Consider the following 14,347-nt stretch of genomic DNA (forward strand, 5'->3'; position numbering starts at 1 on the left):
GGAACTGTGTGGAGTTGTACCCCTCTTATTCTATGGTTTTGTCAGTGTTTCCCTTTTATAAATAAAAATTTTTTTAAAAAGGGAAAAAAATTCTAAGTATGGGGAGAAAAGTGAGAGAAATTTGGAGAGACACTACAACAGAGTTTATAAAAAAGGGAGCATCTGAGGGCCAGTATGAACCAACAGTAAAATCATAAGTGGCACATATTCAAGATGGTAATTAATGGATTGGAAGGAACACTAGATTATAACTCATCTGCTTCATGACCTTACAAGTGAAATAAGTCCAGTGAGAAATGACATACTAATAGCAACTCTTAGTTAACTGTAGAGATGCAACCAGAATCCAAAAAAGCCAAGGTGTAGCTGATTCCTCTTTCACTAACTCTCTCACCAACTAGCTGCTCCCATATAGCTCTCAAATGGAGGTGTGCTGTGTGACTCACTATAAAATTATTTCAATTCTAGGGGAATTAGCATAAAATTAGCAATAAAATTAGCTTTATTAGCAATAAAATTAGCTTTATTAGCTTTATTGCCCCATCATTTATTTCCTTGTAAAATTAAGTTTTAAAATTTCATTCATTCATTCTACTGAATGTCTTTCATGTGCCAAGTATTAATCTAGGCAAAGGATAAATACCGTAGTTCACAAGATATCTAGTGTCCCTGCCCTTCCAAGTTTATTTACATCCTCAAAGGGAAAAACCAACAATAATCCAACAAAGAAACAATATAATTTTAAACTCACAAAGATTAAAAAAGAGAAAACTGTCATGTTGGAACTAAACAGTACTTAGGCAGATGCAACTAAAGGTCAACTTTTAGCAAGGCTGGTTGTAGAAAGTCCTTCAAAAGAAGTGGCATTGCTTTGAGATGTGAAGGATAATAAGTATTTACTGGGGGTTGGGTGGTAGTGCAGCAGGTTAAGTGCACATGGCGCGAAGCACAAGGACTAGCTCAAGGATCTCAGTTTGAGCCCCTGGCTCCCCACCTATAGTGGGAGGTCACTTCACTAGTGGTGAAGCAAGATGTCCATCTTTCTCTCCCCCTCTGTGTCTTCCCCTCTCTGCATTTTTCTCTGTCCTATCCTGTTGGGCTGCACTGCAGAGGAAAGACAGAGGAGATCCGAGGCGAAGAGGGAACACAAATCTTTATTCACTCGGGCACCTCAGAGTTGGGTGAGAGCACAGTGGTTCAGGCCAAGTCGAGCTAGCAAAAATGGCCACCTCCTGCTACGTGCAGCACCCTTCCCTACATCCATTCACCAAGGTGAAAAACGGGCAAGAGAGAGAGGCGGAAGCAGGAGGGCTTTATAGGGCAAAAACCAGTAGTGACGATTCGGGACAGGATTGGTTGGGAAAGGCACTCCGAGAATATCTTATTAACTCTCGTGGGAACTGGCAGTAACCTGAGGGGACAACATGACGGCTGTGACTGCATCTGCACAATTTTCCAGCACTACCCAACAACAACAACAATAATAATAGTTGCAACAACATTTTTTAAAAAGGGGACAACAAAAGAGGGGGGAAAAAACAACCTCCAGGAGCAGTGGATTCCTGGTGCAGGCACCCTGGAGGGAAAAAAAAAAAAAGTCATTTACCATGCCAGGTGAACAGCGTAACTGAAAGAAGAACATTCTAGACAATGGGAACAAGGGATAGAGAAACAGAGGTGAATGTGGCTGAGTGTCAGAAGGTAAAAGGAGATATTTCAAAGACTAGTTCAGACAGAATAGAAAGTAGTCAGGTAGTAATGGTCCTTGAAATTTAATTTAAATGCAGAATTTTATTCTAAAGGAACGTCACTGGATCTTTTTGTATCTTAAGAACCTAACTCTGTGGAGAATGACAATAAAAGAATAAGGGTAGAGGTGGAGACAATTGCCATGGTCCAGGTCAGCAACAATGGTACACTAGCCAGCTGGTAACAATGCAAGAGAGGAAAGTTCACAGATTTCTAACTTTAAAATAAATGTTAGTGGTGAGGGTAATACATTCTCTTAGTGGATCCTTGAGGGGGAAGTAAAGACATGGGAGTGAATCACAAAAGATTGCGCTATTTTCAACTTGAGCAACTAGAGAAGTTGGTGCCATTTTCTGTGCAGAAGAGATTCGAGGGTCGTAGTGATGAGCAGGAATTAAATGCTGTATGTCACACCCTGTTACAGATGCTTACTAGGCATCTAATTGTAGGTGACAGGCAAGTGGAAAGTGACACAAAGTTGAAGCAAGAACACTGACATAAAGGTGAGCTCTTTAAATTTTACAAGTAAAGTTGAGGATAGAATGCCATCAGTGATGGCAGATGGTATAAGAAATGTAAAGGGAAGGGGAATCCCAAAGAATGTGGTCTTAAGAAACTTACAGGAGGCTAGAGGGTGTCACATATGGCTAAGCATACACATTATCATGCCTGCAGAGAGGAAGCATCACAAATAGTACAGCAAGTACTGCAGGTGTTTCTCTTTCTCTATAGCTTCCTCCCCTCTCAGTTTCTCTCTGCCTAATAAAATGGGAAAAACTAATAAAAAAATAAAAATAGGAGAGGACAAATGGCTGCTGGGAACCTTAAATTTATCATGAAGGCACCAAACCCGAGTAATAACCGGGAAGCAATAAAAGAGAGAAAGAAAGGAAGAAAGAAACAACAAAAGAAAGGAAGGAAGGAAGGAAGGAAGGAAGGAAGGAAGGAAGAAAGTAAGAAAGAAAGAAAGAAAGAAAGAAAGAAAGAAAGAAAGAAAGAAATAAGGAAAAAGAAAGGCAGAGAGGGAGGGAGGGAAGAGGAAAGGAAGGGAGGAAAAAGAAAGAGAAAGAGGAATAGTCCTGTAAACCTTTTTCATATTGTTTTTTTTTTAACTTTACCTATATATCTGAGGAGCTTTCCTTATCAGTATGCATAGATTTATATCTTTTTGATGATTACTTACATTTGGCTGTAATGATTTAGACTCCAGTTTTTATCTTTTCTTTTTTTAAAAAATACTTATTTATTTATTTCCTTTTTGTTGACCTTGTTGTTTTTATTGTTGTTGTAGTTATTATTGCTGTTGCTGTTGTTGTTGTTGGATAGGATAGATAGAAATGGAGAGAGGAGGGGGAGACAGAGAGGGGGAGAGAAAGATAGACACCTGCAGACCTGCTTCACCGCCTGTGAAGTGACTCCCCTGCAGGTGGGGAGCTGGGGGCTCGAACCAGGATTCTTACACTGGTCCTGGCACTTTGCTTATCTTTTCTTTATATAGCACAATCCATTATACTGCATTATAAAGTATAAACCTCTAAATATGTGCATGAGCAAAAAATGAGTCATTCAATGGTTGGGAGTATTGATGGGCAGTGGAGTTAAGTACTCACCCTTCAGGGATTAGAACAGGCACTAAGAGCCAAAGGTTGTTCTGCTGCATCATGTTGCCTCTCTTTATGCTATAAGAATTGATTGGCCTTTGGTAGAACTGAATGCAGAGACACAATTCACAAGCCATTACCAACAAATCAGGCCTTTTCAATGGTAATGTGGTAGCTGAATTTGTGATTTACTCTTGCATTTATTAAAATAAATACTATGTTAGAGTTAACAATATTAATATACTTTTCCCATATTTGGGAGCCACTCTCTTCCCTGATCCAGCTTTCTAGTCCTTTTTACAAGTATGACACCATCTCCCCAGAAAACAAACTGCATATTAGATGTCAGAATCAGGAAAAAACAAGTAAAGTCATGGGCCCCTTGGAATATTGCTGGGTTGGCTTTGCGGGCAGGAGACAGATGACCAGGGACTCATGGTTGAGCAGGGAAGTGGTATCTCTTTATTCATGTGGAACACAGCACAATCTAAGCTAAGCTATAATCACAATCCTGTCCTTATATATACTTGCCAAGTAAGGTGGAAACAGGATGTGACATAGAGAGGGTGGAGCGAAAAGAGATCGGTGAAAATCAGGGTGTATTAGGAGAGGGGGCAGAGCAAAAAGACATCATGAACCAGTGGGGGTTAAACCAATGCCCTGGAGGCAGGGTGCTGCTTAGTTAACAGTGGTTTATGTAAATAGAATACAGTGTTAAGCAGGGGAGATTAAACCAATGAAACAGAAGGGGTTTTAAAAGCAGGATTAGAAGTATACCAACAGAATATACCTAAAATAGACCTGCTAGCTTTTTCCAAAACACAGACCCAAGTCCTCATCTGAAATATTCTTGCCTTTAGGTTCATAATTAGTCAATAATTTGTTCTGCTTTATATATTAACTCTTTTTCATTCACCAGGTTCCAGATGCTACCATGATGGCAACCTGAATTCTTGGGCAGACGACCCAACCAATATGTTCTAGAGCCCACTTCCCCAGAGCCCTGCCCCACTAGGGAAAGAGAAGGACAGGCTGGGAATATGGATCAACCTGCTAAGACCCTTGTTCAGCAGGGAAGCAGTTACAGAAGCCAGACCTTCCACCTTCTGTACCTCATAATGATCCTGGGTCCATACTCCCAGAAGGATAAAGAATAGGAAAGCTGTCAAGGGAGGGAAGGAGGGAGGGAGAAAGAGAGAGAGAGAGGAAGGAAGTTCTCTCTCTCAACCATAAGTGACCACAGAGACAACTCAAAAGCTATAGCTTCTGTTCCAAAGGGTAAACTTTTAGACCAAAATGCCATAGGACTGGCAAAGATGTCTTAAAAAAAAATCTAAACAGAAGCGTCTGAGAATATTACCTCAAGACTGTCTCTAAAATCTAGGTTTCTTGAAGAAAAGTTACTGAACCAAAAGGAAAGATATTGATTAAAAAAAAAAAAAATCAGTGTAAGACTCATTGGCCCTTAAGATGCCATTTTTAGAAATTTGAAAATCCCTGCCATTTACAAAGTTAATTATAAGGTGATGTTAATATTTAAGAGTCCAATCTATTCTTATTCTCTGTGCTTGTGTGCCCCAGAAGGCCACAGTGTTTTAGCACCAGGAGATCTGTTCTTATACTGTTGCCACTTTGGAACCTTCTGAGTAGAAGCATGAAGGGAGGGCTGGGTGTCATATAATTTATAACAGCAAGGAAATGTTAGCATCTGCCTAGTAGGTTTATTCTCTACAATGTATTCTTTCATTCCTGTGTTTTCTCTTTGTTGAGAAGACAGGAAATGAAAGTAGTTTTATATACATAGTCACTGTTTTCCACAAAGCCATTTCATGTGAACCCATCACTCCAAGTAACAAATCTGTCTCTACTCTGTGTCCATGGACCATCCACCACACACAACCAAGATGAAAGGTGAGGAGCAGCCATTAAACCCCCAATAAAGAAATTAAAAAGAGAGAGAGAAAAAGAAAGAAAGATGAGGAGGCCTAAGGGGCCAGGTGGTACATTTGGTTACACATATTACCATGCACAAGGACCTGGGTTTAGGCCCTAGTACCCACCAGCAAGGGGAAAGCTTCATGAGTGGTGAAGCAGTTCTACAGGTGTCTCTCTGTCTCTCTGTCTCTCTCACTCTCCCTAGCTCTCCCTCCCTCTCAATTTCTCTCTGTTCTATCAAGTAAAATAAAGCCAAAAAGTTTTTTTAAAATCACCTTTTTTTAAAAAAAAGCAGGACCAGAAAAGGTAAAACTGACATTTGCTTTGCATTCCCAATGAGGTCAATCCCAGTTGGAAAATTTCAAGACAGTCCAGAGAAATGTATATAGTCTCAAATTGTTTCTTCACAAAACACATAATCAAGAAGTAGGGGGGCAATACCATCATTTCAAAATGGAGAAACCTGACAGGCAATACCTTAGTCAAGTGGTCAGAGATAAAATCACACATATTGAGTCTAACAGAGAATCTAGCATGTATGAGAGGTTCAGAAAATGGTCATTAAATAAATGAACCAACAAGAAGAGATAAATGAAACTGAAATATCTAAAAGAAAGTGTGGGGGAACCCCAATCTGTGCTACTACATCTGCAAAGTTGGTAAATTGTGGCCCCTTTGTACTAACAATTGTGTAGGGTTGATGGGCAGGAGAGATCAGAGTGAAAATATAGTCCTACAAAAAATGTCTTCTCACTGAAGACAAAGCTGAGGCTAACCTGAAATGACCCTAATTCCTCTGGACTGAATGAGGAAGTGCATACATTTTAGGTATGTATTCCACCATCCCAGCTTTCTCCTGGATTCTGCTACATTATTCCACTTGTTGGCATCAGAAGAGATGAAGGCTGGGATTCTCCAAAACAATATTTGGTATAGAAATAACTTGAGACAAAGAAGTGGAAAGATATTCCATGTTCATGGGTTGGAAGAATTAACATCATCAAAATGAATATATTACCCAGAGCCATCTACAAATTTAATGCTATCCCCATCAAGATCCCAAGAACATTTTTTAGGAGAATAGAAAAAATGCTACAAATGTTTATCTGGAACCAGAAAAGACCTAGAATTGCCAAAACAATCTTGAGAAAAAAGAACAGAACCGGAGGCATCACACTCCCAGATCTCAAACTGTATTATAGAGCCATTGTCATCAAAACTGCTTGGTACTGGAACATGAACAGACACACTGACCAGTGGAATAGAATTGAGAGCCCAGAAATGAGGCCCCATACCTATGGACATCTAATCTTTGACAAAGGGGCCCAGACTATTACATGGGGAAAGCAGAGTCTCTTCAACAAATGGTGTTGGAAATAATGGGTTGAAACATACAGAAGAATGAAACTGAATCACTGTATTTCACCAAATACAAAAGTAAATTCCAAGTGGATCAAGGACTTGGATGTTAGACCAAAAACTATCAGCTACTTAGAGGAAAATATTGGCACAACTTTTTTCCGCATAAATTTTAAAGACATTTTCAATGAAACGAATCCAATTACAAGGAAGACTAAGGCAAATATAAACCTATGGGACTACATCAAATTAAAAAGCTTCTTCACAGCAAAAGAAACCACTACCCAAACCAAGAAACCCCTCACAGAATGGGAGAAGATCTTTACATGCCATACATCAGATAAGAGTTTAATAACCAACATATATAAAGAGCTTGCCAGACTCAACAACAAGACAACAAATAACCCCATCCAAAAATGGGGGGAGGGCTTGGACAGAATATTCACCACAGAAGAGATCCAAAAGGCCGAGAAACACATGAAAAAATGCTCCAAGTCTCTGATTGTCAGAGAAATGTAAATCAAGACAACAATGAGATATCACTTCACTCCTGTGAGAATGTCATACATCAGAAAAGGTAACAGCAGCAAATGCTGGAGAGGGTGTGGGGTCAAAGGAACCCTCCTGCACTGCTGGTGGGAATGTCAATTGGTCCAACCTCTGTGGAGAACAGTCTGGAGAACTCTCAGAAGGCTAGAAATGGACCTACCCTATGACCCTGCAATTCCTCTCCTGGGGATATATCCTAAGGAACCCAGCACATCCATCCAAAAAGATCTGTGTACACATATGTTCTTGGCAGCACAATTTGTAATAGCCAAAACCTGGAAGCAACCCAGGTGTCCAACAACAGATGAGTGGCTGAGCAAGTTGTGGTATATATACACAATGGAATACTACTCAGCTGTAAAAAATGGTGACTTCTCCGTTTTCAGCCGATCTTGGATGGACCTTGAAAAAATCATGTTAACTGAAATAAGTCAGAAACAGAAGGATGAATATGGGATGATCTCACTCTCAGCCGGAAGTTGAAAAACAAGATTAGAAAAGAAAACACAAGTCGAACCTAAAATGAAATTGGAGTATTACACCAAAGTAAAAGACTCTGGGGTGGGTGGGTGGGTGGGGAGAATACAGGTCCATGAAAGATGATGAATGACATAGTGGGGGTTGTATTGTTAAATGGGAATCTGGGGAATGTTATGCATGTACAAAATATTGTATTTACTGTTGAATGTAAAACATTAATTCCCCAATAAAGAAATAAATTATTAAAAAAAAAAAAAAAGAAAGAACTTGATATTGTGTATTGGAGCTCTGCTTCCCCAGAGCCCCACCCTACTAGGGAAAGAGAGAGGCAGACTGGGAGTATGGATCAACCAGTCAAGGCCCATGTTCAGTGGGGAAGCAATTACAAAAGCCAGACCTTCCACCTTCTGCAACCCACAACGACGCTGGATCCATACTCCCAGTCAGAGAATGGGAAGGCTATCAGGGGAAGGGATGGGATATGGAGATCGGGTTATGGGAATTGTGTGGAACTGTACCCCTCCTATTCTATGGTTTTGTTAATGTCTCCTTTCTTAAATAAAAGAAAGAAAGAAAGAAAGGAAAGAAAGAAAGAAAGGAAGAAAGAGCGAACTCAATATTTCAGTAAATTCTTGACCAAATAAATTATCATTACATTCAGTTCTCACTCCCCAAACTAACTAGAGCACATGGTTTTTCAAGTTCACACTGACCATGCAGAGGAGGCATGAAACTAGAATTATTTTAATTACCAAATTTCATCAAAGCTTCCTCGGAAGTTATTGCAAAAACGAAAAATATGAATATTTTGAAAACTTTGCTAATTCAAAAACTACCCCATAGATTGCTCTGCCAGATGTTTCCCACTCTGAAGTGAATGGAAGGGAGGAAATTATAATACACAGGCCACCAGAGTATCAATCAGTATTAGGGACAGTCCTATAAACCACAGAAAATGGAGACCTACAGGAAATGTGCTTTTTCTAATCACCAATACAGTCCTACATGTTATACTATTCCAAAGAAAATAAAGCAAATTATGGTATATAACATTGGATAGGACTCTGTATTGCAGAGCTGATTTGCATATTAATTCAAATAGGGACCTGTCTGCTTTAATAAAAAATACAACTTTCAAGGAATCTTTAGAGGAGACTGGTATGCTTCCTGGTTGAAATTTGTTGACCATTTTATTTGAAAGTAAGTTTCTATGCAAAACTAAGTCATAACGGGGGGGGGGGGAAATCCTTCCTAATCCATAAATAAACTGTGAGTCCACAGAGGAACTGGGCCAGGTTAGTAGGGCTTGTTTCTTTTCCTTCTTGAGAAGTTAAGTAGCTCTCAATCAGAAGTCAGACCCTTCCTTTGGTTTAACTGCTAAGGACAGATATTGAAGTCATCCTCAGTGTTTTAGCTACCAGTATTTGTTTAGCCTTAACACCCTGCAGCTTCCCAACTTCCATTTCAAAGCTTTCTCACATTTCCAAAATGGAGTGAGAAAACCTCAACCTATCCCTCCCCTTCTAGATTCTCCTAAGAGGATTCTAGACTCTCTAGTTTCTCCCCTTTAGTGTTACATGTCCCTTTTGTCCTACACATGATCTACTCCTTGTGTTGCTAATCGCATAGCTCTATAATGTCAACTAAAACTCATGGTAGATACACAACAAAGACTCATGGTTACTGGAAGACTGACCTAAGGAGCATAGAAATGACACCTCTATGGAGCTCGGATAGCATTTCAGATCTGCATGCAAACAGGTAGATGATATTTCTAATATCTCACACACCCATTACCCCCACTCCTTGCTTCTCCATGAGAAATGTTACCTATGATATTACTGGAATTTTCTGCACTGGAGTGATAATACTTTAGTCAAAGTTCAGCCATTACCCATTTTTGTCTGAAGAAGAAGCAAAGCCACTGACTGGGTCAGAGGATAGATGACACGACCTCTCTTGAAACCAGAGCCTTCATGAGGCTCATCAGTTCCTAGTGTGCAATTACCAATAAAAAATGCAAAAGCTTTGCCTTAGGGTTCCCCCCAACCAACCGGTTCTTCTTACCTTTGGCTCCATTGAAATGAAACTGTGGGTTCCTCTGCTTGAGAGAACTGACCTTTTAATCGTTCTGCTGTGGTAAAAGTGGTAGTAGTCTTTCAAGGCTCCAATCTGCAAAGACCAGTGAGAAAGATTAGAGGAAATGTATGAATAGTGTCTTGTTTTTCCTGTTTTCATTAAAATAAGGACACTTTTTAAAAAAAAAAAAGTTCTTAAATTATGCAGTTGCCTGTTATGCTTAACTGTTACTTGAACCTTGGTGATCACTTTTCAAAAGGAGGACATGTGATATGAAATCAAGTGTCCTTGAGGCAGTGACTGTGGGAGTAATGATTATAATGGGGCTGCTTAGCCACTCCATATCTCCCTTTTAATGCTTAATTTATATGCAGCATTTAAAGTAATTTTATATCAATCTATATCCAAAAGGGGAAGAGAAAAAAAAAGTAGTTCTCCGGTTATAAAAACACATTGCATTTTGTTTGCTCCTGAAAATGTACAAAGGAGGACCTTGTTTGATTATTTATATCATTAATTTGAAACAAGTTTTAGGCAGTTGATTATTCACAAAGAAAACACTACTGAGTTTGTTTCCTTACTTCAGCCAACAGTATAAATGCACAGCCGTTATTCATATATTATAAAAACTAAAAGTGGAATGGCAATTTCTTAAAAAGATCACATATCTTACCAATGTAGCTTCCTGTGTAAAAACAGTCCAATCTAGGCTGAGTTGACAGCATAATAATATGTCAAAGACTTTCATGCCTGAGGCCCTAAGGTCCCAAGTCCAATCTCAGCATCACTATAAACCAGAGATGAGCAGTGCTCTTGTCTTTGTTTCTGTACCTGTCTCTAACTCCTGTCCCTCTGTCAATGAGTGTGCGTATATCTCTCATTAAAATTAATATTTTAAAAATACATTAATCCATTGAGGTTTAGTCAGTATAGTTTAAAAAATAAGTCTTTCCCCACTTTAAGAAAAGTAACCAAGCTCCAACCTAATCAATGCAATGAGTACCATTTTAGCATGCTTCACCTCAGACTGTGCACAGATACGTCAGACATGGAATGCCAACCCTTCACCCTCATCACTTGGGTGACACCTTTGCTTTCATGGTATTCTCTAATTCCATTCCAGGAGGTAAACTTCCTAACAAAGCCCCAAAACCTAGATATAGACCAGGTCCCATTAGATAGAGCATATGTTCACATGTATCCATAAATTAGGGCAAAATATATACCTGAAATCAAAAATACACAATAGTCTGTAGTGAGTCAGTATCAAGTTCATAATAAAATAGCGTCCACTTAGACTTAGATACCTTCCTCACCTATTTCCTATTACAGTTCTCTCACTCATTCCAAAGTTAACCTTATCAAAGTAAGGACTGCAAAAGCTGAATAAGAGCAAGAGACTGGCATACTTTAATGATGACTCCTTAGTCACTATCAGGCCACCCCAACAGCTGGGGCCCTAGTTGGGGAGTCCTGAGATTCCCAAACAGACAAGATGGGCCTAGACCTCAAACAAATCCCTCTCTCCATTGTTACCTGTCATCTCTATCAGGAACAACACAATAGATCTCTTTGTGGCCCCCCATAGGACCTTGCCCTCAACTTAGATCAACAATGATAGAGAATGTTCCATCCTCCGAAAGGAGGCTAGACAACATACTCTATGTTACACCTGAGGAAGATGGGTCCTGATATTGGGGCTTGGAGTGTTCCTAGTGATGACCACAGAATGTGAGCTCAGATCTAGAGGGATGCAAAGGTCACACAGGCTCCTAAGCTAATTATGGGCCCCAGATCATATCAAATCATTGGGGTTTACAGTCAACAATATTTATACCCCTTTCCCATATTAGGGAGCTACTCTCTTCCCTGATCCAGCTTTCTGGTCCTTTTCCCAGCCATGACATCATCTCCTCAGACAATAACTTGGATCCACCTGCATATCAGATTTCAGGCTCAGGGGGAAAACAAACAAACAAACAAAAAACACTAGTATAGCTACAGGCCCTTTGAAATATAACTAAAATATGCCTACTAGCTATCTACAAAATGGAGGAACACTTCACCTGCACTATTCCAGCCTTTAGGTTCATGATTGTTCAACAATGTATTTGGCTTTATATGTTAACTCTCTTTTCAGCCACCAGGTTCCAGATGCTAGCACGATGCAACCAGACTTCCCTGGACAGATAATCCCACCAGTGTGTCCTAGAGCTCTGATTCCCCAGAGCCCTTCCCCACTAGGGAAAGAGAGACAGGCTGGGAGTATGGATCGACTTGTCAACGCCTATGTTCAGTGGGGAAGCAACTACAGAAGCCAGACCTTCAACCTTCTGCATCCCACAATGACCTTGGGTCCATATTCCCAGAGGGTTAAAGAATAGGAAAGCTATCAGGGGAGGGGATGGGATATGGAGGTCTGGTGGTGGGAATTGTGTGGAGTTGTAGCACTCTTATCCTATGGTTTTGTCAGTGTTTCCTTTTTATAAATAAAAAGTTTAAAAAAAAGAAAAAGAAAAAAAAAACTAAGTTAAAAACAACCATATTCTTACAACAGCTTCTAAATATGTGTCGCATAATAGAAATTGAACCAAACAACAAAGGTTTGTATTAGTTTTGTTTGTTTGCTTATTTGTATATTTTCATCTCCATGGCTTAACTGCTCCAGGCTGAGAGAGAGACCAAGAGAAAGAGAGAGAGGCCAAGACCAATGTGGAACTACACCCCCATGATCTTATTATCTTGTAAATCACTATTAAATCACTAACATTTCTCTCTTCCTCTTTATCTTAGCCTCCCCCTCTCAATTTATATCAAATATATATCAAATAAAGAAGAAAATAAAAAAAGGAAAAAAGGAGCAGTGGGTTTGTCCTACAGGTATCAAACCCTGGTGCCAATATAGTAAATAATAATAATAACAGGCATTCAAACTGAAAGACCAAATTGGTGGTTACCAGAAAAGAAAGGGAAAGGGAGATGAGTAGAGTGGGTAGAAGGGGTTACTGGGAGGCCAGGTAATCACGCATGCAGTTGAGAACATATATTACCATGCTTAAGTGACTCCCCTGTAGGTGGGGAGCCGGGGGCTTGAACCAGGATCTTTATCCGGTCCTTGAGCTTTGCGCTACATGCGCTTAACCCACTGCACTACCACCTGACTCCCATCATGTGGGACTTCTATGAACAACTATATGCCACCAAGATAGAGAACCTGGAAGAAATGGACGATTTCCTAGATACCTTATGAACTTCCAAAATTAAGTAAAGAGAAACTAGATAATATGAACAGGCCCATCACAACCAATGAAATTGAAACAGTTATCAAAAACCTTCCCAAGAATAAAGCAAATAAATAAAATAGAACATCATATGCAAGTAGTACAAAGATCACATCTATTCAGGCCATTAAACTCCTCTACCAAGGTGTTGAATGATGTTCATTTACTGAATGGTTTCCATGTGCCAAGCTTTGTGAGGCTCATTGGCATGGGATCACACTTAATTTCTCTGAGAAAATGACATGATAAATATCATTGACTCCTATTTTATTAACAAAAATATTGAGTACCCCCAACATACAGAGCTAGTATACTGGGAGGTAGTAAAGTGCAAGTGCTTGTGGAATACCTAGCATTAGGGTGAACTTAGCTCATTTTCAGGGTACAAAGACACATACAATATGTATCTGGCATGCCATCCTATAATCTAGATCAAAAAAATCTAAGCTCCATGAAGTTAAACTGCCAATGTGATTAAGGTTCTACCAGTGAGAGGCAGAATGCAACGTCAAGAGCCATTCTCTTGGGGCCATTTGTATACTTGGAGGTTGCTGTGCAGAATTATTGTCTGGTTGCTAGATTTCTGAGCATGCTTGTGCATCCTGTTTTGATTGTTAAAGACTGTCAAAGAGCCACTGGTTAAGGCAGAAGCAGTAGTTTTCATGGAAGAACATTCTGTGTTATGGCCTTGGCAGTCATGTCTGAAAGCTTGGTCTTCATGACTGCTAAAAGCTACTTAACAGCTTATATTGAATACTCTCCAAAGTAGACCAAGAAGTACATTCAATAGGTTTCCCTGAATATTCAAAAATGACTGGGTCAGAGCTTCTGACAAAGTAGCTATGCAGTTACACAATCTTGTACAAGTTAGAGATTCTCAAAGTTACAAAACTCTTGAATCACTGGCAGTAAGTACAAATGAGTCACAGGTTACTGGAAAACCCACCGTATTCATTGTGACATCCTGTTCAGAGACAATACTTACTTTCCAGTCTTCCTATGACCATTAGTACCAAACTTCTCTCTCAAATCTGTTTTCTACACAATACCTAGAGTGAGGTTACAAAATGCAATCTTTGCTACATCCTATAACATATCCCAGATTGCCTTTGTTCTTAAAATAAACAGTAATAGTCAACATGTATAACTATTCTATAACTTGAAAACTAAGTGGATCAATATTTCTGTGCCAACATCAACTGTGCCACCTGCTTTACCTAATCACTGAAATGCAGACCACTGCGCTCTGCCCTCCCAAACCTACATCAGGCAAGCAAGATTCTCTGCTTAACAGCATCTCAAATCACACCTGCA

General features: G+C 39.6%; 1 protein-coding gene across 1 annotated transcript in view; it reads right to left on the reverse strand.

Annotated features, from left to right (window-relative positions):
• PCSK5 (proprotein convertase subtilisin/kexin type 5) overlaps positions 1–14,347 on the reverse strand; it is a 357,422-nt gene that overhangs the window by 287,230 nt on the left and 55,845 nt on the right. The window contains exon 2 of the mRNA XM_007536380.3: positions 9,741–9,845. Coding sequence (XP_007536442.1) covers positions 9,741–9,845 — 105 coding nt within the window. The remainder of the gene's footprint in view (positions 1–9,740; positions 9,846–14,347) is intronic.

This window comes from Erinaceus europaeus, chromosome 10, assembly GCF_950295315.1.
Source record: "Erinaceus europaeus chromosome 10, mEriEur2.1, whole genome shotgun sequence".
NCBI lineage: Eukaryota > Metazoa > Chordata > Mammalia > Eulipotyphla > Erinaceidae > Erinaceus > Erinaceus europaeus.